Source organism: Hippoglossus stenolepis, chromosome 20, assembly GCF_022539355.2.
Source record: "Hippoglossus stenolepis isolate QCI-W04-F060 chromosome 20, HSTE1.2, whole genome shotgun sequence".
NCBI classification, from domain to species: domain Eukaryota; kingdom Metazoa; phylum Chordata; class Actinopteri; order Pleuronectiformes; family Pleuronectidae; genus Hippoglossus; species Hippoglossus stenolepis.
The window spans coordinates 12,496,481-12,520,443 of NC_061502.1; the positions used below are offsets into that span (position 1 = coordinate 12,496,481).

The 23,963-nt window shown below is 40.0% G+C and overlaps 2 protein-coding genes across 3 annotated transcripts; both read right to left on the reverse strand.

The window, feature by feature from the left end:
* Window positions 1-171: 171 nt before the first annotated feature.
* On the reverse strand, window positions 172-12,497 carry fbxo25 (F-box protein 25). 2 transcript variants are annotated; one of them, XM_035144516.1, is made up of 11 exons: window positions 12,362-12,497; window positions 11,313-11,503; window positions 6,574-6,671; window positions 4,932-4,981; window positions 4,652-4,744; window positions 4,461-4,554; window positions 3,899-4,083; window positions 3,428-3,610; window positions 2,961-3,104; window positions 1,924-1,950; window positions 172-1,141 (listed from the first exon to the last, which is right to left on the reverse strand). In XM_035144516.1, exons 2-11 carry the CDS (start codon window positions 11,438-11,440, stop codon window positions 1,052-1,054), a joined length of 1,092 nt encoding a protein of 363 aa, XP_035000407.1. In that variant the 5' UTR covers window positions 11,441-11,503; window positions 12,362-12,497; the 3' UTR covers window positions 172-1,051. The 2 variants fall into 2 exon arrangements, with proteins under 2 accessions (XP_035000407.1, XP_035000408.1); XM_035144517.1 differs by lacking the exon at window positions 1,924-1,950.
* A 1,527-nt stretch (window positions 12,498-14,024) lies between these two features.
* On the reverse strand, window positions 14,025-17,234 carry fam110c (family with sequence similarity 110 member C). The gene has a single exon (XM_035143414.2). It carries the CDS (start codon window positions 16,988-16,990, stop codon window positions 16,004-16,006), a length of 987 nt encoding a protein of 328 aa, XP_034999305.2. The 5' UTR covers window positions 16,991-17,234; the 3' UTR covers window positions 14,025-16,003.
* Between the last annotated feature and the right edge of the window lie 6,729 nt (window positions 17,235-23,963).

Here is a 23,963-nt window from a genome sequence, read left to right on the forward strand (position 1 = left end):
ATTCACTCTTTAGGTAAATTTAAAATATAACATTACAATATATTTAACTTCTGTGTTCAATAACAATATTTCCACATTTTTATGGACGATATATCCATGAGGGCAAACAAAATCTTTATAAAGTACACACAAACATTTTCCAGCATCCCAATAGAAAAAGTAGAGCAGAAGCAGGTTTTTAGAAATATTTAATTGTTATTTTACCTAATTCCCTTCCCATAAAAGTCATGATAGTACCACAAAGAGAAATTGAACAGTCACGGAATATTACAAAAGTTGGAGGAAGGATACAAATATAAAATAACATAAATAACGTCTCATACATTTTCTCTGTCTGCCACATTGGACAGTTCTCTGACAGTTTTGATAAAAGTAGTTAAGCTGTATAAATATTTCCTCGTCTAGTTTCACGTTATTTTCTTTTCATGTTGATGCCACCACGTAGGTCTACTCAGAACTCACCAAGAATTCACAAAGGACGACGTACAGTATGTAAACAGAGACTCACACACGACATGCATTCAGTTATTGCAGAAAAGTACCACAAACCCACAACATAGCAAAACGCAGAAAGACATTAAATAAACCATCGACATGAGACATCGTATTCTGCAACTTTTTAAATGATTATCTTTTCTATGTAGAAAACCCCCTCCCCAAAAAAACTTTATAGCTCACCTATCATTAATCACCTATCTATAGTGTAAACATGCTACAACCCCTTTTACATATAAATCCATTCAACAGGAATTAAATGTACATAATAGTTTCTTCTTTCCCGTCAGGGGCAGCTCTTTTGTCGAGAAGACAAAACTTTTATGAGGAAAGAGGAAAACCTTTCTCTTATATTTCATCTGTCACCACCAACATTCTTAAAATCAACAAACTTACACATTTGACCTGCCTTTTGTCTTAGGGAAACATTTGTGCGTGTAACTGTCGCCATAAAAAAGAGATTTCTTTTTATTTTAAGCCCTTTGTTTTTCTGTAAAAAAGTCAAGTATACACACTCGGGTTTGGAGACTGAGGGTACACGGACACTTCGGAGGGTTCAAAACTTGAAGAGGTCGATAAAGTGCTGAGGAGAGATGGGCATGAGGCAGCTGTCCGGATCAGTGGCAGTGCACGGGTGGCCACAGTCCTGGAACGAAGTCGACACAGAATTGTTAGCACAGCAAGCAGGGAGGCGCCTGCTCATGTTGTGCACACAGAACACATCGACGTGTGACACTGGAGTTGTTAGTGAATTCAAAATTAAACAGGTTTTTGTAGATTGAATTTCATGAATACTACAAACTCTGAAACGTCTTTTTTTCTATGTATGCATGTAGTAAAGAAATGTAACACATACTTTTACTAAAGACTGGTAGTCAAACATAATATACTGCACTGCTTGACTTTCTAAAACCTTTTTCAATATTATGTTCCATACAACTTTAGCTGATTAACAATAGTTGATTGCATTTGATTAAGAAAAGTCCTTACAGTCCTGACAAGATGTAAACGTGACCTAAATAACCTTTGTGCTCTCCTATGGGTGTAATGGTGCAACATAGTTTTATAAAGCAATTGTTTAAAACAAGCCAGTGGTTTTAAAAATAGCTGGTGCAACACAGTCCTGAACATAATTACACACAGAGAAACATTTGTGTTAAATAACAACTGACATTTAAGTTTATGATAAAACACAACTAACGTTTTTTTAACAGTGTGGTTAGGAAATATTAAAGAGTCAGCACAGCAGGCAGAGTGACACTGTTTACTAAACACGAGCCAAACATGATGACATCAAGCGAAACAGAGAGCACAACAAGACAAAGCTCAGCACATGCGAAAAGATAAGCCCTCAGTCGGTTCACTGGGAGAGACACGGGACAAACGGTCGGCTGAAGAGACAGAAAGGCATGATGGGACAGAAAGTACCTTGAATAACAAAGTCAGGTGGCGATCCTTAAGGAATCAGGGGGAGAGGCGGGAAGGAGGGGGGGGGGCAAGTGAGAGGAGGGATGTAGAGAGGGCAGAGGTTAAACAGTATAAGGAACCAGCCAGGAGGATAACAAGACTGTGGGTGGTACTTCATCGAGAGGGGGACAAGTAAGGATTGGTACTGCAGAGTATTAGGGCCATTGAGAAGGAAACAATTCAGGCATTTTGAGAATTACAAAAGTTATTGAGAAGAAAGGCGTAGTAATACGAGAATAAAGTAAAACATATTTTGAGGAAATTAACAGCAAGGAGAACTGATGCTCATTGGAGTTCTACTGCCTCTGGATCCAAAATCTTGAACCAAGAGTATCTTTTCAAAGTCCTGATACTTATAATGTGGTGCTGATGAGCCGAAGGATTAATTACTAAAGAATAACTTCACAAGATTCCCCTCATGCCTTATTTTAATGCAGGCAACAGGCTGCTCTTCTGATATTTTCCCAGTAAAATGACACAGAGCCTAAAATCACGTCTTTATGCTCATAAAATTATGACGTTTTTTCTTCTACTATTACGACTTTATTCTTGTAATATTCTGACTTTATTCTTGAAAAATTACAACTTAATTTCCTCGTAAGAACATCTTAAATTTGAGTGGCCCTAATAGTCTGTCATGGATTGAATACTATAGTAACAGTGACATTTAAATCTAAGCACTTAGTTCACTTACAAATCTTCCTCCCACATTATTAACTCAAGCTCTAAATTAAATAAATGTGATCTGTGTCCAACATGGGTTAGAGATCAGCTCTCGTAGGTGACTGAGGTCAAACCAGTCATTTATTCGACCTCCGACTGTTACATCTACATAAAGGAGTTCACAGCAGTAAAAGGTGATCAAATTAAAAGGCATTGTTAACTTCGATGTAATCAACAATTAATACTTTACTTGCAGTCAGAGGAACAGCACTAGTTAGTCATATAGTGTTCCCTGTGTGAATGTGGTTGCGGGTGTGTTTTATGTTCCCATTTACCTTCCAGAAGAGGATGCAACAGTGTTTGCAGAAGTGCAAGGTGTCGCTGTATTGCTCGTTCATTGGGTAGTGTTTCTGCAGCATGAAGTACATCAGCTTCCAGTCCACGTTGTCGCTCTTGGTCAGGACCAAGTTCTGACAGAACTGCACACACACACACACACACACACACGCACACACGCACACACACACACACACAGGAATTAAATTACGTCAAAGTTCATTTTTAATTATAACAGGGTGGGTGCTTAAACGATATTTGTGATATAGAGTGTACAAGATATGTGTGTGTGTGAGAGAGAGAGAGAGAGAGAGAGAGAGACCAAGTAGACTGTACTGTAGCAATCCTGCCCTCTAGAGGCCAACAGAGGTACATCTTAGCAGGCCGATGGGGCAGCCACCTGTTAACATGCTCTCCTACAATTATAAACATTAAAACTTAACTTAAACTAATCTTGTCCTCTCACCTGTTTGTCTGAGAAGTGAAAGTGGCACAATCTCTTCCACAGCCTCCGGTTCTCACTGAGCATGAGCAGAGTGGGTGTGGCCTGTCCCAGGTTAATGATGTCATGTGCGTCAGATAAGTTGTAAAAGATCTTATTCTGCATGTGTAGGGGCAAGTCGTTGAATGACAGGCCAGTGCACAATTGCTGTGGGGAAAAAGTAACCACCAATCAGAGCTGGGCAGTACACGACAGAGAATTAATACAAATAAAATTTGAATTTTTTTAACACCACATAAATGTTTATCACTGAAGATGCAGTTCTATACATTCATCCCCCCCTAAATATTTTACGTTGCTCCACAAAACTGTAAAATGGGAATATTATATGGGATATTTCAATTCCGTACAGTGGAAGGAAGTGGAGACACATCGTCCATGTTTATTTTCAGTCTGTGGTGTACACACATTCTGTATAAAACCCACTTCCTCTACCTTGGGGATCTGCAGGTTGTTGAGCTGCTGCTGCCACTTGAGAATGTTCTCCAGTCGGCGCAACCAGATGTTGACGTTGCCCACGAGGACACATCTGCCAACGTGGATGGTCAGATTTTGCAGAGTCATGTGCAGGTCCTGCAGCAGGTCCTTGACCAGGCGAGGATTGTGGTGGTCCTCGAGGACTATAGAGACCAAATTTGAAAAAGAAAAAAAAAAGGAAACACAGAAATGAAAAAGAAAATATGACCAGCCACAAATTATTATTATATCACTCATTTCCAGCTGAAAGTTGTTTATAAACTTTTTTGCAGATGAAAACAACTGATACTTATCTGTTCTTATCAAATGTATAGTCATCTTAGGTACAAAAAAACTGACAAAACAGTGTAAAATATTATGGGCATTTATTAAATCCAAATGAAAAATGTACATGTGGCAGCCTGAACCTCAGTCTAGATCTTCTCTTTGTTCTACTGTGCAACATGACCTCATAACCACGTTTTGTGGTTTGTCACAGACAACATCATAAAAAAGGAGTCTTCCTCTCAGGTCCTCTTACCCTTTCGTACCATCTTCTCCAGTATATTGAAATAGTTTTTCTGGGCAGCTCCACTCAGAGAAGGCAGCTGAGACCTGGCTATTAGCTGAAAAAGCTGCGGGTGAGAGACAGTAAGACGGTTAGAGGGCGAGTCGCTTGTACAAGCTTTACAACAAAATGATCAAAAGGAATTGTGAATCGTTATCGCTCACTTTTGTAACATAGTTGAATCTTCTCAAGTCTTCGATGGCACTGGAAAAGTCTAGACGGTTTAACGCTTCGCCAAGCGTGCTGTATTCATGTCGCTGCACACACACACACACACACACACACACACACACACACACACACACACACACACACACACACACACACACACACACACACACACACACACACACACACACGCAGTTTATTAAATGAAAGACTTTTAATTTATGAAATACTGCTCCAAATAAATCCTTTGTGTGCAAATTGTGCTCCAGTACTCACTTCCTTTGAGTTCCCTCTCAGCACATAGATCCACTTATCCCTGTAAACAACTAAAAGACAGAAAAACCACACATTGTTTCTCGGAGTCAGTTTGTCATCAGTTAACATGCACATGTAGACACTGTAAATTGAGTGAACAAAAGTGACAAGCACCTGTGCGATCTCATGCAACACAATCCCAAACCCTTGCAGCAGATACTAGAGACTGTTGTAGACTTTCTGTTCACAGCTGGAACAAAAATGAAAACATGGGGGTCTTCTTTAAGCCTATAATTATACGATTAGTGATCTTTTTTTTAATAAGGCCTCAATATTGGATTGAGGGCATGTTTACAGTATTCCACCTCTTTAAACTGCAACTGTCTGTTCGGATTAAAGTCAATGGAGTGCAGCTGCAAGTTTAAAACAGACACATGGACCGTGTTTTGAGAGGGCGACTGATCTTAATAACACTTGCATGATATTTTGCAACCCCCGGATTCCCAGGTGGACAGCTCTGCTTTAGTTTACCTGTCCTCAAGTAAAAACATTAAGCTGAAAATCGTTCAATATGTGCATTAGATGGGATGAGGACACTGGGTGACCTAGTTGTGAGAGGGTGGAAGTGGACAAAGCAAAAGCAGAAATGTAAAATGTGTTTTTTTATTTAAAACAGTTTGACTTGTCGGACTAGTTTGAAGCTGAGAAGCCCAACGGGTGCTGTGGAGAGATGGTCACATCCTCTCCAGTCCACAGCTCCACAGGGATTAAGCACACCTGCAGACTGTAGAAGGTCTTAACCACCTACAGTGTCTCCTGCAGATGTGTCCAAGGATAATCAAGAACATTGTTGATTTTCCATTATTGTGAATCATCTAATCTGAGGGTGTTTTATGGAGGAAGATAAATGACGTACGTAGTAGGTGATTACTAGGAAGAATTCAGATAATTACCTTAGATAAAATAAAATATGTGTTGTTAAAAAAAAGGTTTTGCATTACATCTGCAAATGTACAAATAGCAACTGAATAGAACTTATATCAGCAAACTGCAACAGCAACAGCAACAGCAACAGCATACTATTGTATTTATTATAACTAATACCTTAGCAGTAGTTTAATTTTGTAGTTGGTCAAGGTAGAGCTCATTTGATCTATTTTATAATCTTTAGAGTAAGTTAAATCCATAGAAATTCTTTATTGTAAATGCATATTTTAGTAAAAACTAATTGTAACATTTGAGAAAAAAATCGCTTTATAAAGAATGTATTAGAGTAAAAGTAGAAAGTAACTCGGCACACATGCTACACAGTGTGTCTTTGCCTCCTCCTCACTCTGTGTCACTGACTCTCAGATGTGAAGAAGCATTTTCTGTGGTCTGTACAAAAACAGGGTTCAGAGTTCCATTTATGGACAAAACGTCATGGGAGGAATATTTCAGTCCTAAGCACAATTCCCACAGGCTCTGTCTTTACAACGGTTGAATGATCTGCCATTTAAACACAAATATTGAAGTAGTGTAAACACACTCCAAAACATAAGATTCATATGTAATATTCAGGATAAGGCATCACATGTGACACTGTGAACTTCATTATCATAATCTCACGTTCAGTAGGTGGTCGCTTCACTGCACTTATGACTTGTGACTACTGCAAACTCACACTGAGATCTGGTGTTGTAAAGGTCCTTTTTCCTCTTTGTTGTGGGGAGCTCACACACGTCCGCGACAAACAGATTTTCTTTGCTGTCATTGCAGAGCCTGTTTGGAAAGAGGAAGCACAGGAGGAATTTGTTAATAACACTGCACTGTAGTGTGACCAGTAAACCTAAAAAAATGTGCAATTACAAACCACTGTAAAGAATGTGCTCTGCTGCAGTGCCCTGGAGCAACTCGGAAAGAGACAGGAGGACATGATGGATCATACGCAGGTTAAGTGCTGCGGGGGTTTGAGGTGATCAGGTTAGTACGGCCAAAACAACGTGCTTCGTCCATTATTAAGGACACACTGTGATGAGGCGGTTAAAAGTGGGGCAAGAAGAACCAAGATGTTCAAATACAGTGACAAAAATATGGAAAAATATGTTGAAGAAAGTGGAAAAAAATCCTGCCATAAAGCTTCATGGTAATCCGTCCAGTAGATTTTACGTAATTCTGCTAACTTACAAACAGCCAAAAGCTGACGAAAAACCTAACTCTCTTTGCAGAGGTCATTATTTGCATAAGAAGTGTCTATAAATATTTAGTCCTTGTTCTAAACAGGACTGAAACGTCCCTAAAATGTCATTGTAAAGGTCCAATAAAGGTAGAGAACATGTCCTTCTGCTCAGTGTTCTGTGTACTTTTTTAAGAAAGTGAAAGGACCAAAGCACGTATTGAATAAAAAAAACAGTTTCCTTCTTCAGCATCATGAGGACATGGCTTTGCTGGTCCGACGGCGATGTCAACTGGTCGGGGTGATCGAGCTCTACGGTAATCCCTTGTCTCTATCCATTTATCCAGTTGCACACACAGACACATGGAAGCGCAGTAATCTGTCGCAGTTAATTAAAAGTGAGGAGTGACAGGTTGCATGAGGAGCGGCGGCATCCTCCCCAGAGCCGAGAAAAGAAAATCACACGGCACGAAGGTACAGGCGGATTTGTGGATATTTAAACTATATCCTGAAATACACAAGCTTATGAAGGAACTCAACATGAACGAGGGAGAAAACAAACACAAAGTCAGGACAGACGCTTGGCTGTTTCACTTCTCTTATTCACTGCCCTGCATCCGAGCAGCTTTTATTCTGTGCTTTATTAAGTAATCAACAGGGTGTCAGATTAATAATATGTCAACAGACAGTCTCACACATAGCAGCCCCTTCCCCCTTGAATGTTAACAGATAGAAGGTGGCAGAGGTTTGCTGGCCTTTAGAGGATTGCTGTCATCTAAACTGTTCCTGTGTCACTGCGTACCATGTCAGCAGAGACCATAATGCTCCTCTTTCTTTCTGTGGCACGTGTGCTGGTCTGCCAGACGTACCTCCGCTCGCTGCATGATGTCACTGGCCATTCTGGGTGAGTTTTCTTTTGGAGGGTGGCCAATGAGAAGAGGATGATGTCACTGGCCATTCTTGGTGAGTTTTCATTTGGAAAGAAGCCAATGAGAAGAGGATGATGTCACTGGTTTCTGTGTGTAGCCGTGACCTTTTATTAAAAAAGACTGTTCACAGACTCGTGTGATACTGTGAGGTACTAATCAAGAGAAAAGGCGAGACTGGGCTGGAGGAGATATCACCAACTGGTGCTCAGAATCCACCCTAAACCGTATTAATACCAGCAGTGTGTGTTGCTGTAAGTGGGTATATCAATAACTATGGTCCTTACACGCACAATGAGCCATTGTGTATCATTGCGTTGTTGTGGTGCTCCAACCAACAGGGGCCCATCAAAGTGTGGCTGAGTCCCCTTCTTAACAGAGGATGAGGCTATAAAGATTGTTATCACCTCCTCTTATCAGGGTTGTGTTATCTTTGACATTAGTTTGTCTGTTAGTTAGCAGCATTACACAAAAACTACTGGCAAATTACCACAAAACTTGATTGAAGGATGAGGTATGGGATATCTATGATTGTGTGTAATTTAGTGAAGCTTGGTTGAATTTAAGGGGACTGTTGTGGGCCTTGGAGAAGGTACCCACTCTTTTGAGTGGTATTCTAGTTAAAGCTACTTTAGCCTGGGACAACTTTAAAACTGTAAAACGGTAGCTGCTAAAAGATCATAAAATCTGAATGCAATTATTCATCAAATATTCATTTTGAAATGACCTTGTTTATCCTGAAAAAGGAACTATGCAGCACAACTATTTGATGCAAATAAGCGAGGGAGCCACAGACACGCTGAGTCACAGACACGCCGAGTCACAGACACGCTGAGTCACAGACACGCTGAGTAAAAAAGTAGCACAATGCACATATAATATATGACGTACAAGGGGACTGGCTTTTTATGTGACCACTCATCACCAGTTGCCGTGCTCCAAAGCCCTTCATGTTTCCTGCAGATAAGAGGGCAAGCTCTTCTGCTGGGAGGCAACTAGCACTGCACACAGGCTCACACATGCAACACACAGCGGAGCGACTGAAATAGCAGAACATGTTTTTAGTTCAGCTGCTCTCAACAAACAGTGGTCTTTCAAGTCTTTCAACCCACTAAACGCCCTCCTTTGGGAGGGAAAGCATCACAAAAGCACACAACAGTCATTGTTTAAACTATACTCTGTTATTCTTGTGCACCGCTGACGGAAAAACTGGAGCCTGTACCACGCTGGAGCTGTGGTTAGCGAAGGTAACTGTAGGTTTATCCTTGGGCTTTCACAGTTTGAAGGGTATGTTGCCATTGTAACTCTGCTGCACACCTAACCTGTTCCGGGAAAGGTTATGTGAGCCTATATTTATGTGTTGCATTTAAATCACCACATAAGAATGGAAGGTTGCTTACAGTCAGTTAATCATATACCAAAAATGTAATGACACAGGTGTTTGCAGGTCAACTATCTTATAACCAAGTTACACGACTTGGGGGACACCAACGTCTGACCTTAATACTTTTTTAAATAAATACAAAGATGTAGTAAAGGTCAACTCAAAACAGCTTCCTCACTTCAGCTGTTTTGGATATTTGCTCGCTGATACGCTGCACAAGTTGGTCTCATATAAAATGACTCTCTTGATTCTCTTAAACCAACCCTGTGCCCAGCTCCGTCTGTTGCCATGACGCCAATCTGGAAACAAGAGGCTGCAATTGTGGGATGCAAATTGCCTCATCAAAGACCCTCTGCTATGGCTCAAGTGAAGAGCTGGCTGCGTGAGTTTTTCTCTGACCCTGAGAAGCTGTGGCTTTGGTGGTGAAATCTGGTCAAAACATTTACAACTGTTGTGTCCACATCCTTGTTTTCACCCTGGTCTATGAAACAAACACGGGCCCCTCACACACTCTGCACTTATTCAACTTCACTTCTGTTAGTGTCCTGAAGGAAAACGGGTTTACAGCCAGGCCACAAACTGCAGCTCGCAGACATGACAAACATTCCACAATCACCCGTCAACACACAACGATCAGGATTTCCTGGTTTACCTTTGCTTTTAAAACCGCAACAATGTCTTTGCTTTATTTCCCACCTCATCCCTTCACCCTGCACACTGACATATCCACGTGGTGAAGAGACAATATCTAAAGCTTCGAATGATCAGAAAATGAGTCTCCATCATACGATAAACGATAGGAGACGTCAAAAAGAAGTAAGAAAACGAAGTCACGCATAGTTCACATTTTTGAGATGCATCTCTGCATGCTATAGACGACCTAAAGCGCACCTAGATCGAAAAAGAATACATATGATGTAGTAATACATTAATCTTGCAACCAATAGGATTAGAGACATGATCTACATCTTATTTAGATAAACCAACCATCAGTCATTACATGGTTTACACGATGTCCTTATGAAATGCAATATAAAAGGGTTAGTAAGTTAGCAATATAAAAATGTTAACATTACCTAATAGGTGTATTCGTAACACTTTTAATTAACCCTTAATTTCCTGTCTTTGTAAGTTGGTCAGTGTCGACAACCAATGCAACATTTAGAGCTGTATGCTGCTCCCAAGACAAGTTGATCCGGTTCACAAGACAATTCTTGAAAATAGCTGATCAGAAATGCAAACAAACGTCTGCTGCAGTATTCTGGAGCAACCCTGACTTTTAACTGATGTCTGGTGACTACTGGTGTGTATCACTCTGTTGGAGGGAAAGATGGCAGGTGAGGTGCTGCAGTAGTTTGAGGTCAGCAGGTTAGTCGAGCAAAAAAAGTGTTTCATCCATTGTTAATGACACATGTAGCCAATTAGAAATAAAATGAAAGTAAATGGCCACAGATTCCTCTGGTCAAAAGTCAAGCTGTTGCATTTTTGGACAAACTATATCAAATATAGTGATTCACAGTGTCTGCCATGACGGAAGAAACACTACAGATGGCAGACATATATCAGAGTCTGAGAGACAGAGTCATAGATGTGACTGTGTCTGTAATCTCTGGCAGCCAGTCTGGGTTTGTTGATTGATAAATTGTCCTTGTTATTTCTGACAGATCTCAGCATGTTGGCAGCAAAGCGAAAATTTACATATGGTGACATGGGACAATTGAAATGGCTCAACTCCAACAGAAACCCAGATGAAAACATGTGGGTTACATGCGTCATGTTAAAATACTTTCTACGGATTAATCCTTGTGTTGTATGAATGTTTCATTCTATTCAACATGACTTAAGTATGTTTACAATGCATTTGTTGGGAGATCATAAAGTGCTTCATGTCAATAAAGGACGTCATAATAGAAGAAATGATTAAGTTATGATCTTACTCTTTCAAGTCTATGTCTCTGTTGTTATCCTCCAGCTCGTTTGCATAGTATATGAGCCTCTTCCAGCCGTGCTCTGTCTTTGTCCAGCACAAGCCCGGTGACCTCCAGTCCTTTCCCAAGAAAGGCATTTCTGCTGCAGGGGATGGGGGGCGGCGACAATTAGCAGAGAATGTCGCTGCCACTCCAAACACCTGGGGAGTAGAGCAGATGTTACTAACTGCTCTTCAGTTCCATAGAAGCAGAGAAAGGCCATCATGATTTAAACATAATAAGCGAGTGAATTGAAGAATGCAAAGAGTACTGAATATCTTCAATATTCAAAATAGTATAATAGTCTCTCAGTTTATCCCTCATTGTAAAATTCAAATCTAAACTCAAAAGGAAAATGAACATCGGAGCTCCTGAGCTCTGTCAGCTGACATTTGATCAGAGGGAAAACTTTTATCTGCACAAGGTTTTAAATTGCACCGGCTAGGATGTTCAAATACATATCAATCAATCAATCTATCTATCTATCTATCTATCTATCTATCTATCTATCTATCTATCTATCTATCTATCTATCTATCTATCTATCTATCTATCTGTGTGCTCAAATATATAATGCATAAATACAATATATAATACAAATATGTATTTACAATTTAAGGCAAAATATTTCAAAACAAAAAAATCTACTGTATTTACATTTCCTCATGACATGTTTAGCAGTGGTCAGAGAAGCAGAATATTCAAAATTAATCAGCCTGAATGTTTGTTTACAGTCTGACAACATGAGTAAATCCATCATTATGCATCCTGTTTACACACTGACACGCAAATCTGCAGTAATAACCGGGTAATAACACACGTGGCATCAACTGTGACGCATTTGTCTTTGCATAACAACAGTGTTAGCAAAATATCAACGATGTAAAAATGTTTAAAAAATCAAGTGGAGACGAAGCTGTCAGTCGACTCTGCGCGTATAACCACGACAGGAAGGCAGCAAATAAATAGAAAACACGCTGCTGTCCATGTGTCAGTGGAGATAAAGACGTTCAACAGACCTTGTCAGGAGATCGTCTGCTTTATTCTCAGCTCTTCCTCCTCTGCTGCTGCTCTCATCGAGATATTGACGGAAGTAAACACAGTGCGGACGCTGGAATACCTCCACGCCCCCCCTGCTCCTCTCTGATTGGACGAGAGCTCCGCGTTTATCTTGTTGCTACCCGATGTCCCGCTGCTCATTGCGCGACGGTGACTGTCAATCACTTTGCGTGCGTCTATTTTTTTTATCCCCTTCTTTTCTGTTGGGGCTTTTTCCTGCACGTGACGGAGGACTGCGCACATGTACTTGTGTTTTGATTTTGAGATGGGGGATGGGAACTATAATACTAATACTTCTACCCCTAATACTACTACTGATAATATATTTATGTATATATTATACATATATTATATTGTGTATTGTAGTACTTTATTAGTATGTTTGTATGTTTCATTTACTGAGGGAATATGTACAGTTTTTTGTACATTTTATGTTTATTAAATTCTATTTTGAGTTATTTGAATTATTCTCACTGTTTTATTGCTACTTCGCTCTGTGTGCAATGCCCTTGATATGCTGCTGTAGCACAATCATTTCCCAATTTGGGTTCTATCTATCTATCTATCTACTCTATCTATCTATCTATCTATCTATCTATCTATCTATCTATCTATCTATCTATCTATAATTATATATGATTGTAATTATTACTATTGTAAGTAGAGTATGTTATAATTTCTTGTTGGTATTATAGACAACACCATTACATTTTTTGAGATGTTTGAGTTAGATAATAATAATAACAACAATAATTTTTTCAGACAAGCTAAAAATAGCACTTCATATTAAGCATCCAGCCAGACTGGTTTTTGTGTTGGAATTGTTCTTCTGTGTATCATCGTGTGTGGTTTCATTACAGTCCCAGATTTGGTATGACTGGCCATGACAACATAGTTTCCTTGATTTCAACACACACTATAAAAAATAGAATAGCGCTGAGTAAAGTGCAGTCACAGTGTTAAATTATATGGGTTCTGCTTCCATTTCCCTGGTAAATGTTTGTTTGGTTCAGGAATAGACTTGTGCTACAGCCAAAGAAGAACCAAGAAGAAGAACAACTCAGGTGTTGCCTCGTCTTTGAGTGACATTGAATGTTGTTGAATTTTGCATTAACAGTAAACCTGGTCTCACTCAGAACACTTTTTCTAATGTAAGTTGCTAATGTAAAGAACACAAATTAACTGTCAAATATTGATACACCTATTGTATTCTGATTGTGAAGTATCAACAGCTAATGACTGGCAACTCCAGTTACCAGGTAACTTCTGTAAATTGGACAGAATACAAGATCATCTTGTATCAAGATCAACCTAAGCTCTTCTCTGAACTCCACCGCCAATGCGTGAGTGCAAACTTTGCAAACTTGGGTTCAATCTTGTTGTTAAATACTGCCCCCTTTAGGCCCTGTACAGGAAATTCTAAAAGTTTTCACGTCTGCTGTGGGACATTCAAATATTTTAGACATATTTCCTTTCAATTGATAACACAAATCATTGGAAACACAGATAAGAATTTAAAAGGAAACATTTCAAGCCTATTAGAACTTCATCAGGCAAAATGGAGACGGACAATATGAGCAGAAACTATCCAACATTGTTTCCTTAAATAAAGTTATGCAATGATTAACTTTAACAAACTTTATAGTACTTCAATATAAAACAAGATCACACAAATTTGCTGTTATCCTGCTTTGGGTAAAGGACATTTCAGTTATTGTTGTTATTTCAGTCAATGATAAATTTGTCTGAGAGCAGAGTAACATTTTTACATCAAAATCCTGATAAAAGAAGATATAAGCAATGCAAGCAGAGTATATTTTCAGTCACTTATCACATTGAGATACAAATGAGACGTAACATTTTTGTAACTGCATCATAAAACTGAATAATAAGTCACTTTGAGTTCTGGAGAAGAGGAGCGGAGAAGACAAGACACGGCTTGTCTTTGAGTGACATAGTCCTTCAGGCTTATGGGGAAGTGAAAGGTGTGTCTACAACACTGGCCCAGCTGAGTGCTGTTTGTTTTCTCCATGTGCGAGAGAGAAACAGTGTGAGTGGTAATTCTTTTAAAACAAGAAATCATCATGAGTCTGGCCTTTGCTTTTTTTGTTTTTTCACTCGTACACCCTCTGAGCTTTGATCGGTCAATGAAAGTTGGCCAAAAGGCAGAAACAGACAGATTGTGGTGAGGAGATGAAACCAGGCAGAGATCGGGCGTGAAGTGGAGATAGAGTTAAACGGGTCAGTGGACATAAACCCCTCAGATTATAAGGTACATTCCTCTCCTCCCACACAGGACCCACGAAACGACTGATTCAGGGGCTGGAAAATAACAACATCTTACAAATCCTTCTGGTCTGAATGTAGCTAAATGTAATGATTGACCAGAAACACTTGACCTCTACAACAGCTGCCTTATTGGCATTTTTAATATGACGCTGTGTGTGTGCATGCATATCCTAAGTTTTAATGTAAGGCCACTTTCAGGCCCTGCTGAGGAATAGAACTAATGAACATCAGTATTAGACATCATGGAATGTTTCTGGCTAGAATCTCAATGCCATAACATGAACTCTAAGCCATTATCTTTTGGGATTACTGAAATCGCCCTGAATAGGCCCTTTAAACTGGGTTTATCGAGGGTTTATAAATTGAAACGAATAACAAAACAATAAGTAACAAAAGTAATTCTTTACAGATCAGGTATAAGGCATTGCTATAATGTTTTTGGATTGCCATATTGTGACAAATCCCATTGTGAGAGTGATGAGCACGATTAGTTTACCAATGAAATCTGGATTTGAATGCCATGACGTGTGTGTGTGTGTGTGTGTGTTAATGTGGGCACATATGCACAAATAGGGCTGGGCGATAAAATCTTATAGATTGCCATTGCAATATAATTTTCATCAATAGCAACATAACAAAAGTCCAATAAATATTGATATATTTCTTATGCATTGTGCAAACACAGTGATGAGGCATAACACTTAATTGATCTACCTCAGATGTTTATCATGTTCGTTATCCTCCGCTCACGAAGAAGAGTTTAAATCCCCAACGCTGCTCATGAGCAGAATTAATACTTATCGTGATAAAATCATCGCCTGATATGAACATTTTGATCTTGGTATCATTTTTGACCATATCGCCCAGCTGCAGCACAAAGTCTTGACCTTTGACAAGACTTTGACAAGACCGCTCTCTGACTGAGAAACATGCACCTGGTTTGCAATCTAAAGGACAAGTAAACAAACACTTTCAAGATATAGATTGTTAGTAGCTGTGGGTTTTCATGCACACACGCACACACAGAACACACACACACACACACACACACACACACACACACACACACACACACACACACACACACACACACACAAACTAAGGACTGTGCAGATTTTAATACATTTAATACCTATCACATGTTATGGTATATGCATAGTCTATGTATGGTGTGTTTTTAAAGGTTTTATATGCACAGGTAGACACACACACACACACACACACACACACACACACACACACACACACACACTTAAAGGTTTTATATGCACAGGTAGACATGCGGTTGCCACTGCAGGAAGAAAACTCAAATCTCAGTTAAGGTCTCGTAACTTTTTCCCACTGTCTTTGGCGTTTTTGCAGCTGTACAGCCACTTGATAACCCGTGCGTTGCGCTCGATCACCGACGTCCCCTGACGTATGTTGTCGTGCAGCTCTACCTGCAGCAGCCCGTCGCTGCCCCCGCTGCTCTTGGAGAAGCCTCCCTCCGTCGTGGACACGCTCACGCTGCGGAATTTGATCGCGATCTCGTCCGAGCGCGCCGAGAAGTTCTCCCGCCCCAGGGACTCGACGATCTCGCCGTCCAGCCCGCAGTACATGAAGAAAGCGTCGAAGTCCGCGAAGTTCTTGGAGTACCTGGAGCTGATGTCCGAGTGGGAGCGACCCACGCCCCTGCCGGACCTCCTCTCGCACTCGGGGACAGTGAGGAGAGCCCCTGTCACCTTTGTCCCAGACTCGACCCCCCTCCTCCTCCTCCACGGCGGCGCTCCCTGCGCGCCGCGCTCCCCAGGTGTGGCGGCGCCTGATTTATTGTCTCCCTCAGACTCGCACTCCTTAAGTAACGGGACATTTTTGTTCACAGTGTTGTTCGCCAGCAGCTTACGTGTTATATGGTGTTTCCTGTCGTTTGCTGCACCCCCCAGGAGCTCACATTTCTGCCTGTAGAGCAGAAGAGAGTCCGGGCGCTTTTTGGAGCTGGTGCGCCGTACCTGCCCCGGTGAGCAGCTTTTCACAACACCACCCACTGCGAGAGCATTCCTCCCCCGGTTCGAGCTCCGGGTGGAAGACCCCGTGCTGCTCACCGAAGCTGACCCCAGGCTGATCGCAGGCTCCTGGATGGAGTTGACCACCTGCTGGCTCTTCACATACTTGGGTTTGCTCGCAGCCAACCTCTCCACTGCGCTCATGTGTCCTTTGGTCTCCCCCTCCAGCTCCATTTGCTTTCGAAGGTACTCGGGACCTTTCTCCAGGATTTTTGTGGTGTCACTGGTCGCCTCCATAGTGACATTTAACTCAGACATTTCCAAAGAATCCCCCGGTGTGCAGCCTCTCAAGTGCTGGCGGTATAGGGGAAAAAAAAATAGATTCCATTCAAGCCCGCTCCTTGCCCGAGCACGTATCACAACAGATCACCTTGTCTGTGCAAACACACGCCACATTACCGCACCCATTCTGTGCAAGGCCAGTTTTAACCAAACACAAGTCTGCTCAAAGTACACCTGATACCAGCAAGTGAGAGTAATGCAAGCTGCCTTGTGTTTCCCTCTCCTGTCCTGGAGGAAATGTGGACGTAATATCCTTGTTGCTCAATACAGGATTAAACACTGCTTTATCTAATAAATCTATACCTCCTTTAACAAATGATTTACCTCAGAAACTGTCACGCTTGTTCCAACAATGTTGCACAATCAATGTTTCTCCCAGCCTATTCATCCTCAAATCATCCACAGTGTGTGATGTGTCACATGGTGACTGTTCAGGCAGGAACAGTAAATGACAGTTATTTTTAGTCAGAGTATTTAAAACACTGTTTTGAAAGAGGAAAAACCTTTGATAGGTCTTTACACCAAGGTTTTTTGTTTAGGATTTTCTCCAATGCTGCATAGGCCTATATTCAAGAAATCTATTTTTGACAAATACTATTTCCATCTGTAGTGAATGGTGTATAATATATTTTCTCTGTACCTTTATTTGTTTGAAAATGTTTATTAAATTCAGTTTTATTGCCTATTTTATTCTATCATGTACTTTCACATGTTCTTTTGTCTTCCTCATTTTCACTATCTGTTGCTGGAATGAGTACATTTCCCTATAAAGCTGTCTTATCTGATCTTAGCGGTCCTTAAAGGTGAAATTTGAATGAATATTCACTGCCTTTATTATGAGGTTTAATCGGATCCTAACATTCATAACCTTAAAGCACTCATAAAACACTGCACTTACATTTTCAGGTCATGAACTTATATCATTATTAATACATAATAGATTCCAACACATCCCACATGCTTGTTAAAATAACGAACAACAAAGCAAACAAATAGGAATAGTTTTGTATTGTGTAATGTGTTGTTGGGCTCTTCAGGTATAGTGCACAAAACACATTTATGAGCATCTGCACAGAAACATTTCTGTGCGTCAATTGAGTCAATTTCTGGATGTGCGTCAGTCTGCTGAAACCATTAAACACTGGATTATATCCTTAAAAAGTGGGTCTGCTTTCACTAAATATCCTGTTTTTAGTATCTGATGCCTATTGACTTATTTTCATCTGTGCAGAATAATACGAAAGTACAATTCAGATATCGGCACATTTGTTTTGGAAGTGTGCAAAGATACAAAGGCTTTCAAGAGAAGTGAAAGACGTTGCCTTGTTTATACACTATATGACTTGCAGCTACCATGTCTTCAGTGTATTTTGAGAGTTATAGTGGACAGTGCAAGGAAAAAACATTCTAAATTGATTGGAAAACTCGAATATAACAAATAAATATGGACATCCCTGCACTGGATGATGGGTATAAGGTGTTTTCCCTCTGGAACAGCACCTTGTCAATGGATTTATTTCAATGATCGCCCCCTCTGGACGGGACTTTGTTATACCTAATTAACAACATTGGAAGTGACTACAGCATTACCTAGTAATTTGGATGGCAGTATGCCAGTTCTGTTGTGTGTGTATGTGTGCTTTCAAAGAGAGAAGGCAGCAACAGTGTCAAACAATGCAAGCCTGTACATGTTTCCGTAATACTCATTTCACACTGCAAAGATTTCAAGCATTGACACAGTATTCAGAAAGTATGCCGAAACCCCCCTTAGCGCACCATGGCTGCAAGATCAAGGTTTGAATGCGACGGATCGAAATTAAAGAAGAAAATTGCAAATCCCATCATAAAGATTTAAGAGTAACAACTGAATTCCTGTTCTTTGCTTCCTCGTGTAATTGCAAACATTCACCGAACTGGAATCCAAAACATCTGTTGACAAACTGAACCCTTAAGTCACCAGTCGCCAGGTTTACTCACTCAAAAGGCAGAGGGCAGCACCAGAATACACCGTGTGAGAGAATTGCGTGCCTTTGGCTTAATTGCCTTCCGAGACTGACTCAGATTCAAATCCTCACTTACTCGCTTTTAAGAGCAAGCACCACATACTGAATGTGTTACTGCACCAGAAACTGGGCCATCTGTGTTTCTTTCTGCTTGTTAGCTTAACGGAGGACTGACAGAGAATGACCTGAAGACCTTTTTATCGATTCCTCTCAAATCATTTAAGTGGACTCATATTTTTTCGCTCGTACATAATCATCACACCACATCTGGGTTTCGTGTTCATTGCTCTTATTCAGCCATCTGATTTCTTTGACCGGCTTCCCTAAAATCAGGCCGAACAGCTCATTTGGGGATTCAGCAGTGTTTACTTGTACTTTATCCTTCCTTGATCTCCGCTTCAAGTAAATCATGATGTCCTCAAAAAGGAGTTCTCAGATTTTGAGGTCTGATGCAGTTGAAGTCTGGCGCATGTAGGCGGTGTCACTATGATTAATGATCACAGCCATGACAAGGTTAAGAGGATGTTAAAGGATTAGGAACATGAGGTAGACGTGGAGGTTGTCGTGTGAGTAATTGTATAAATAATTGGCCAATAAAAATATTAAATTTTTAAGAAGTAACAATGGATTAAATGCCTCATTTTACATGATTGACCCACAGAGAATTATGCAACTCTCCCGCCACTAGCATCTTTATGGACTTCATAGCCTCTTTCAGCTCATTGTTTTTCTTTTACAACTTTAATGTCTTTGCCCTCACACGTTTCATTTTCAGCCACAGCAGTTAAATAGCTATTCAAATCAACTGTGCACCACCTGCCGAGCACCACACAGCACACAAACAAAGTTAACAACTGGCTGGTAAACATCTTAGAACATTTAAAAGGTTCGGGATCAGATATTTGTCTCAGTGGGTGGAGACCAAAATTGGAGATAAAAGTTGAGTGATTATTGGATTTACTTTCCTCAAAAAAGACTCCAAACATATAATAATGTTACTTTGATCTGGCTCAGCCTGTAAAAAGATGACTGCTTATCTTTTTATCTTTTTTTTGAGGCATTTAAATCTTTATTGACAGTCTAAGGGCGAAATGGGAGGAGAGTATGAGGAAGACATTCACCATTAACCCTGAAACAGCACTGGTGGCCCCAACATCCAGGGGACATTTGATGCATGTGATTATTTGTGTCTTTCTTCCATATTTCTTGTTATCTAGTCTAACTCAGTAAAACAGGATAAAGTACAGTAGTAAACACACACACACAAACACACACACACACACACACACACACACACACACTGTTCTTTGGCTCAGGGTTGCAAGCAGACTTCAACAACTCCTGTCACATCTTTTGAAATGCGACATTGGAGCTGACACTGAACGCGTTGGCGGTGTTTACAGTCGTTCTGCATGGTGTCTGACTGACTGGGGAAATCTGCTTGATTAGACACAGAGAAATAAAGCAGAGACGGAGCAGAGCAAACAACACTGACACCATTAGTCACTTTATCCCATGAGCCTTCTCACTATTACAGTATTTAATTCTTGACTTATGCCGCTGAGACTCAGAGAGACACATTCTACACGTTAATGCAGGACCGCATCGTCTGCTAATTGTGTTTCTACTGATTCATTCACAATAATTACCGACAATCTTCGAGACGTGAATGAAACTGGCTGACTCAAATAAAACATGGATTGCACATTATTAGGTATAATTGCTGCAGACATCTTTTACTTGCAGCTATTGTTTAATAATTGGTAATTATGCATTCAGCGCTAAATTCCAGGAATATAAGGTCACTATCACCTCCCACTTAGTTAGTCGGGGGCTATTTATCAGAGGCTCATCTTACTGTATTTTTCAACACAACTGTTTCATTTCATTAAACATGAAATATTTTAATTTCACTTTTCTTTTTATTTCATTTCGTTGTTTTTTTGCCTCAGGACAGAAACCAACATGAAGAGAATATGTTAACATGGTGCAGACATTCAAAGCTACTTAGATCACCATTTTCATTCTCGCAGCGGATCAAATAATAATGTTGAGCCAAATGTGAAGACGTCATCCATGGTGATAAACCAACGGAGAATTATCACCTGATTCTGCAGTGTTCTTTAGCTCCACTAAGCTTTGTCTCGCAGCTCATTTTTTCGTTATTACACACCTTAGCTTAACTGTTTTGTTTTCCTCTCCCTGCTATCATCATCGTTTGTTTTCAACCACAGCAGGCAGCTGGTTTTGGTTTAGAAGCTCTTAATAACCCATTGTGCGCTACCAGGCCAGCACCAAACAGCGGACAAAGTAAGTGACTACATGGTGAAGAGACAGATATTTGCCTCATGAGTTCAAGGTAATTTAAAACAGAGCTACGATGGAGAACCATAGACTATGTATAAAGATCGACAACTCGTCTCCACTTGCTCCCACTATCTAGAAATCTTGCACATTTGGAGCCAGAGATTGTGCAGTGGCGATTGGGGGATAAGCTGCAATTGCAGGGTCCTGTCAAAACACGTGCTCGACCAACCACAGCTGTCAATCATGTCGCTTGACCACGTTTTATAGCATCAAATAAATATTTACAACCAATTTTACTGGATAATTAGATTTGTATGTATACATTATTTTCCCCACAATGACCAAGGCCTAGATCTAATGTTAAAAACGTTTTGGGATATTCTGTAAATTATTACATATTTTACACCAGAGAATGTGTTTATATGCACTCTATAAACCTGCTTATTGTAAATCTGCATTAACGCACTTTGTTTTTCTCAAAGTTTGTAACCTCACTAAACAGTGATGTCATAGGGAAATGAAACACTTGTGCATCACTGCTGCATAAAACAAGCTGTTATAGCAGTTTAATTCAATATAAAATCTTGCTAATGAAGCACAACACAAGCTGACATTTGTTTGAATGGAGTCGGATAGTCTCGTGTAAACAATAGTTAAACTAATTAAAACAGGCCCATTATTTACATCTCCGTTTATTTTGTATATAAATACGACAATCCCAATTTAATAGATGGATAAATTCTGCAGCTTAATGAGCATAAAAACAAGTGCAGTTTCTTTGAAAATACAGCTGCTCTGCTTATTTTTCCCTGATCATATTGAAGTGATTCAAATCTTTCACTGTGCTGAGGAATTGCAACAAACCGGGATACAATCAATTATTACTTTAGCAGAAATTAACTTTGAAAGTAATTAGAGTCATACTTGAAGGAACAAAGAAGTATCTGAAGTCTTGAGTTATTATACATCCTAATGAAATCCTACTTGTTAAACCATAGTAGGCCTGGATTTCATAACAGTTAGTGCTACATTTGTACTTGTCTTAGCTAATATATATCTATGTCCTGGACAAATATCTTGTTGCTTGTTGCTCTTGTTGTTGCTAACAACCTCCTCTATTCACATCTGTAACTATGAGCACACTCAAAACATCCTATTTTCTTCGCATCTATGAACTAATATTGCACAGATTGTAGTAACGTTTACGTTTAAAACAAATCCATGCATGAATAAAAGGCTTAGAGTGAAATCTAAAGCCAATGTAATTAAATGGAAGCATACCCTGTGGTCAATTGGATTTTCTGTAGAAGGAACATCTGTAACATCTATCGCTCAAATGCCTCATAATGTGGGGAAGATGAAAAGCAAACTGTGGGATGTCAGAAAAGGGGAATGGTTGTAATTTACTACATATCAAAGCAGCAAACAAGGGGCCAAAAGTCATGAGCTGATGTGGTTTTCACTAATCAAGACAAGTAAAGATTTTCTGCAAACTCTTAATGCTTGATTCATTAGGATCTCCATCCATTCATCCATCCATTATCCATACAGCTTATCCTTTGAGGGTCACGACGGGGGGGCAGTTCAGCACAGTTTTGGTTGCCAGTTCAGCACAGTTTTGGTTGCCAGTTCAGCACATGTGTCCACTTTATTGCATGAGACCCTCTTCTGGCAACCGTTGGTCCTCCCAATTTTATTAAAGCAGTGATGTAAACATAACACCTGAGAAGGTGTCTTTTGCCCCCGGACACCAAAGCTACACCTATGGGCTACCCACACAGCTATGCTAACGATGGTTGGCAGCTACTCGCCAGCCACCATGCAAGCCCGCTGAGAGTGTGCTGTAATTCCTACAATACGTTTCAAAAAAACACATTTAGTGATTAAAGCTCAGACACTGACAAGAGCAGCCGCCAAATGAAATACGACAGATCCATTTTCTTTAGGGGGCACTGGTCTTTGCAACACCTGTGGACTGTACACTGTAAAATCTGATAATTGTATCATTCTTTATAAAATCGAAGAAACTGATTGCATTAAAAAACGTGAGTAGATATAACTATTAATCTTAAGTTATGTTTACTTTGTATCTGTGCCAAGTTGTTCCAACTTCAAATAGCAAGTGCAGGTGCAAGTGAGAGTACGAAAAACACATTGTTGATGTCTCTGAGGGTTGTGTTCACTTATTCCATGTAGTTTTATTTTGAGGAAACATTTTCACTGTTTGGGCCAGATGATGGTGCTGAGCTCAGTGCATAAAAGGCTTAGAGAACATAAACTTAGTAATGGGTGTAGGTTATGACGGGGATGAAAACTCTCTCATTCACTGGCTGTCTCACTTGATTTGTAAGATTTTTCCAAGATTAAGTAAATGCCCTCAGAACAGTTAAGACAGCCATTAAAAACATGGAACCATTCCCCCCAAAGCAGCCCAGCTTCCTTGATTTTAATGAAACTCAAATTTATTTTTAGACAAGTTCATAGAAAACCAAAGACAGGTTTTTACAGTTTTGAGACGCAAGGGGTAATATTTGTTTTCTTTCCTGTGTAAATTTTTCGCCAAAAAGCATCTTACAAGTATGATGCAACATGCAGGATGTTTGGTTAACATAATACCGCATATATCCTCAACACTGTCT

Excerpts from the sequence above, each read along its gene's own strand:
- fbxo25 (XM_035144516.1), bottom strand. The coding sequence starts at position 11,440 with ATGCCTTTCTTGGGAAAGGACTGGAGGTCACCGGGCTTGTGCTGGACA. Across the intron at positions 6,672-11,312 it reads AGAGACATAGACTTGAAAGA|GCTCTGCAATGACAGCAAAG; the intron begins GTAAGATCATAA and ends CTTTCCAAACAG. Across the intron at positions 4,982-6,573 it reads TTACAACACCAGATCTCAGT|TTGTTTACAGGGATAAGTGG; the intron begins GTGAGTTTGCAG and ends TCTGTCTTTTAG.
- fam110c (XM_035143414.2), bottom strand. The coding sequence starts at position 16,990 with ATGTCTGAGTTAAATGTCACTATGGAGGCGACCAGTGACACCACAAAA.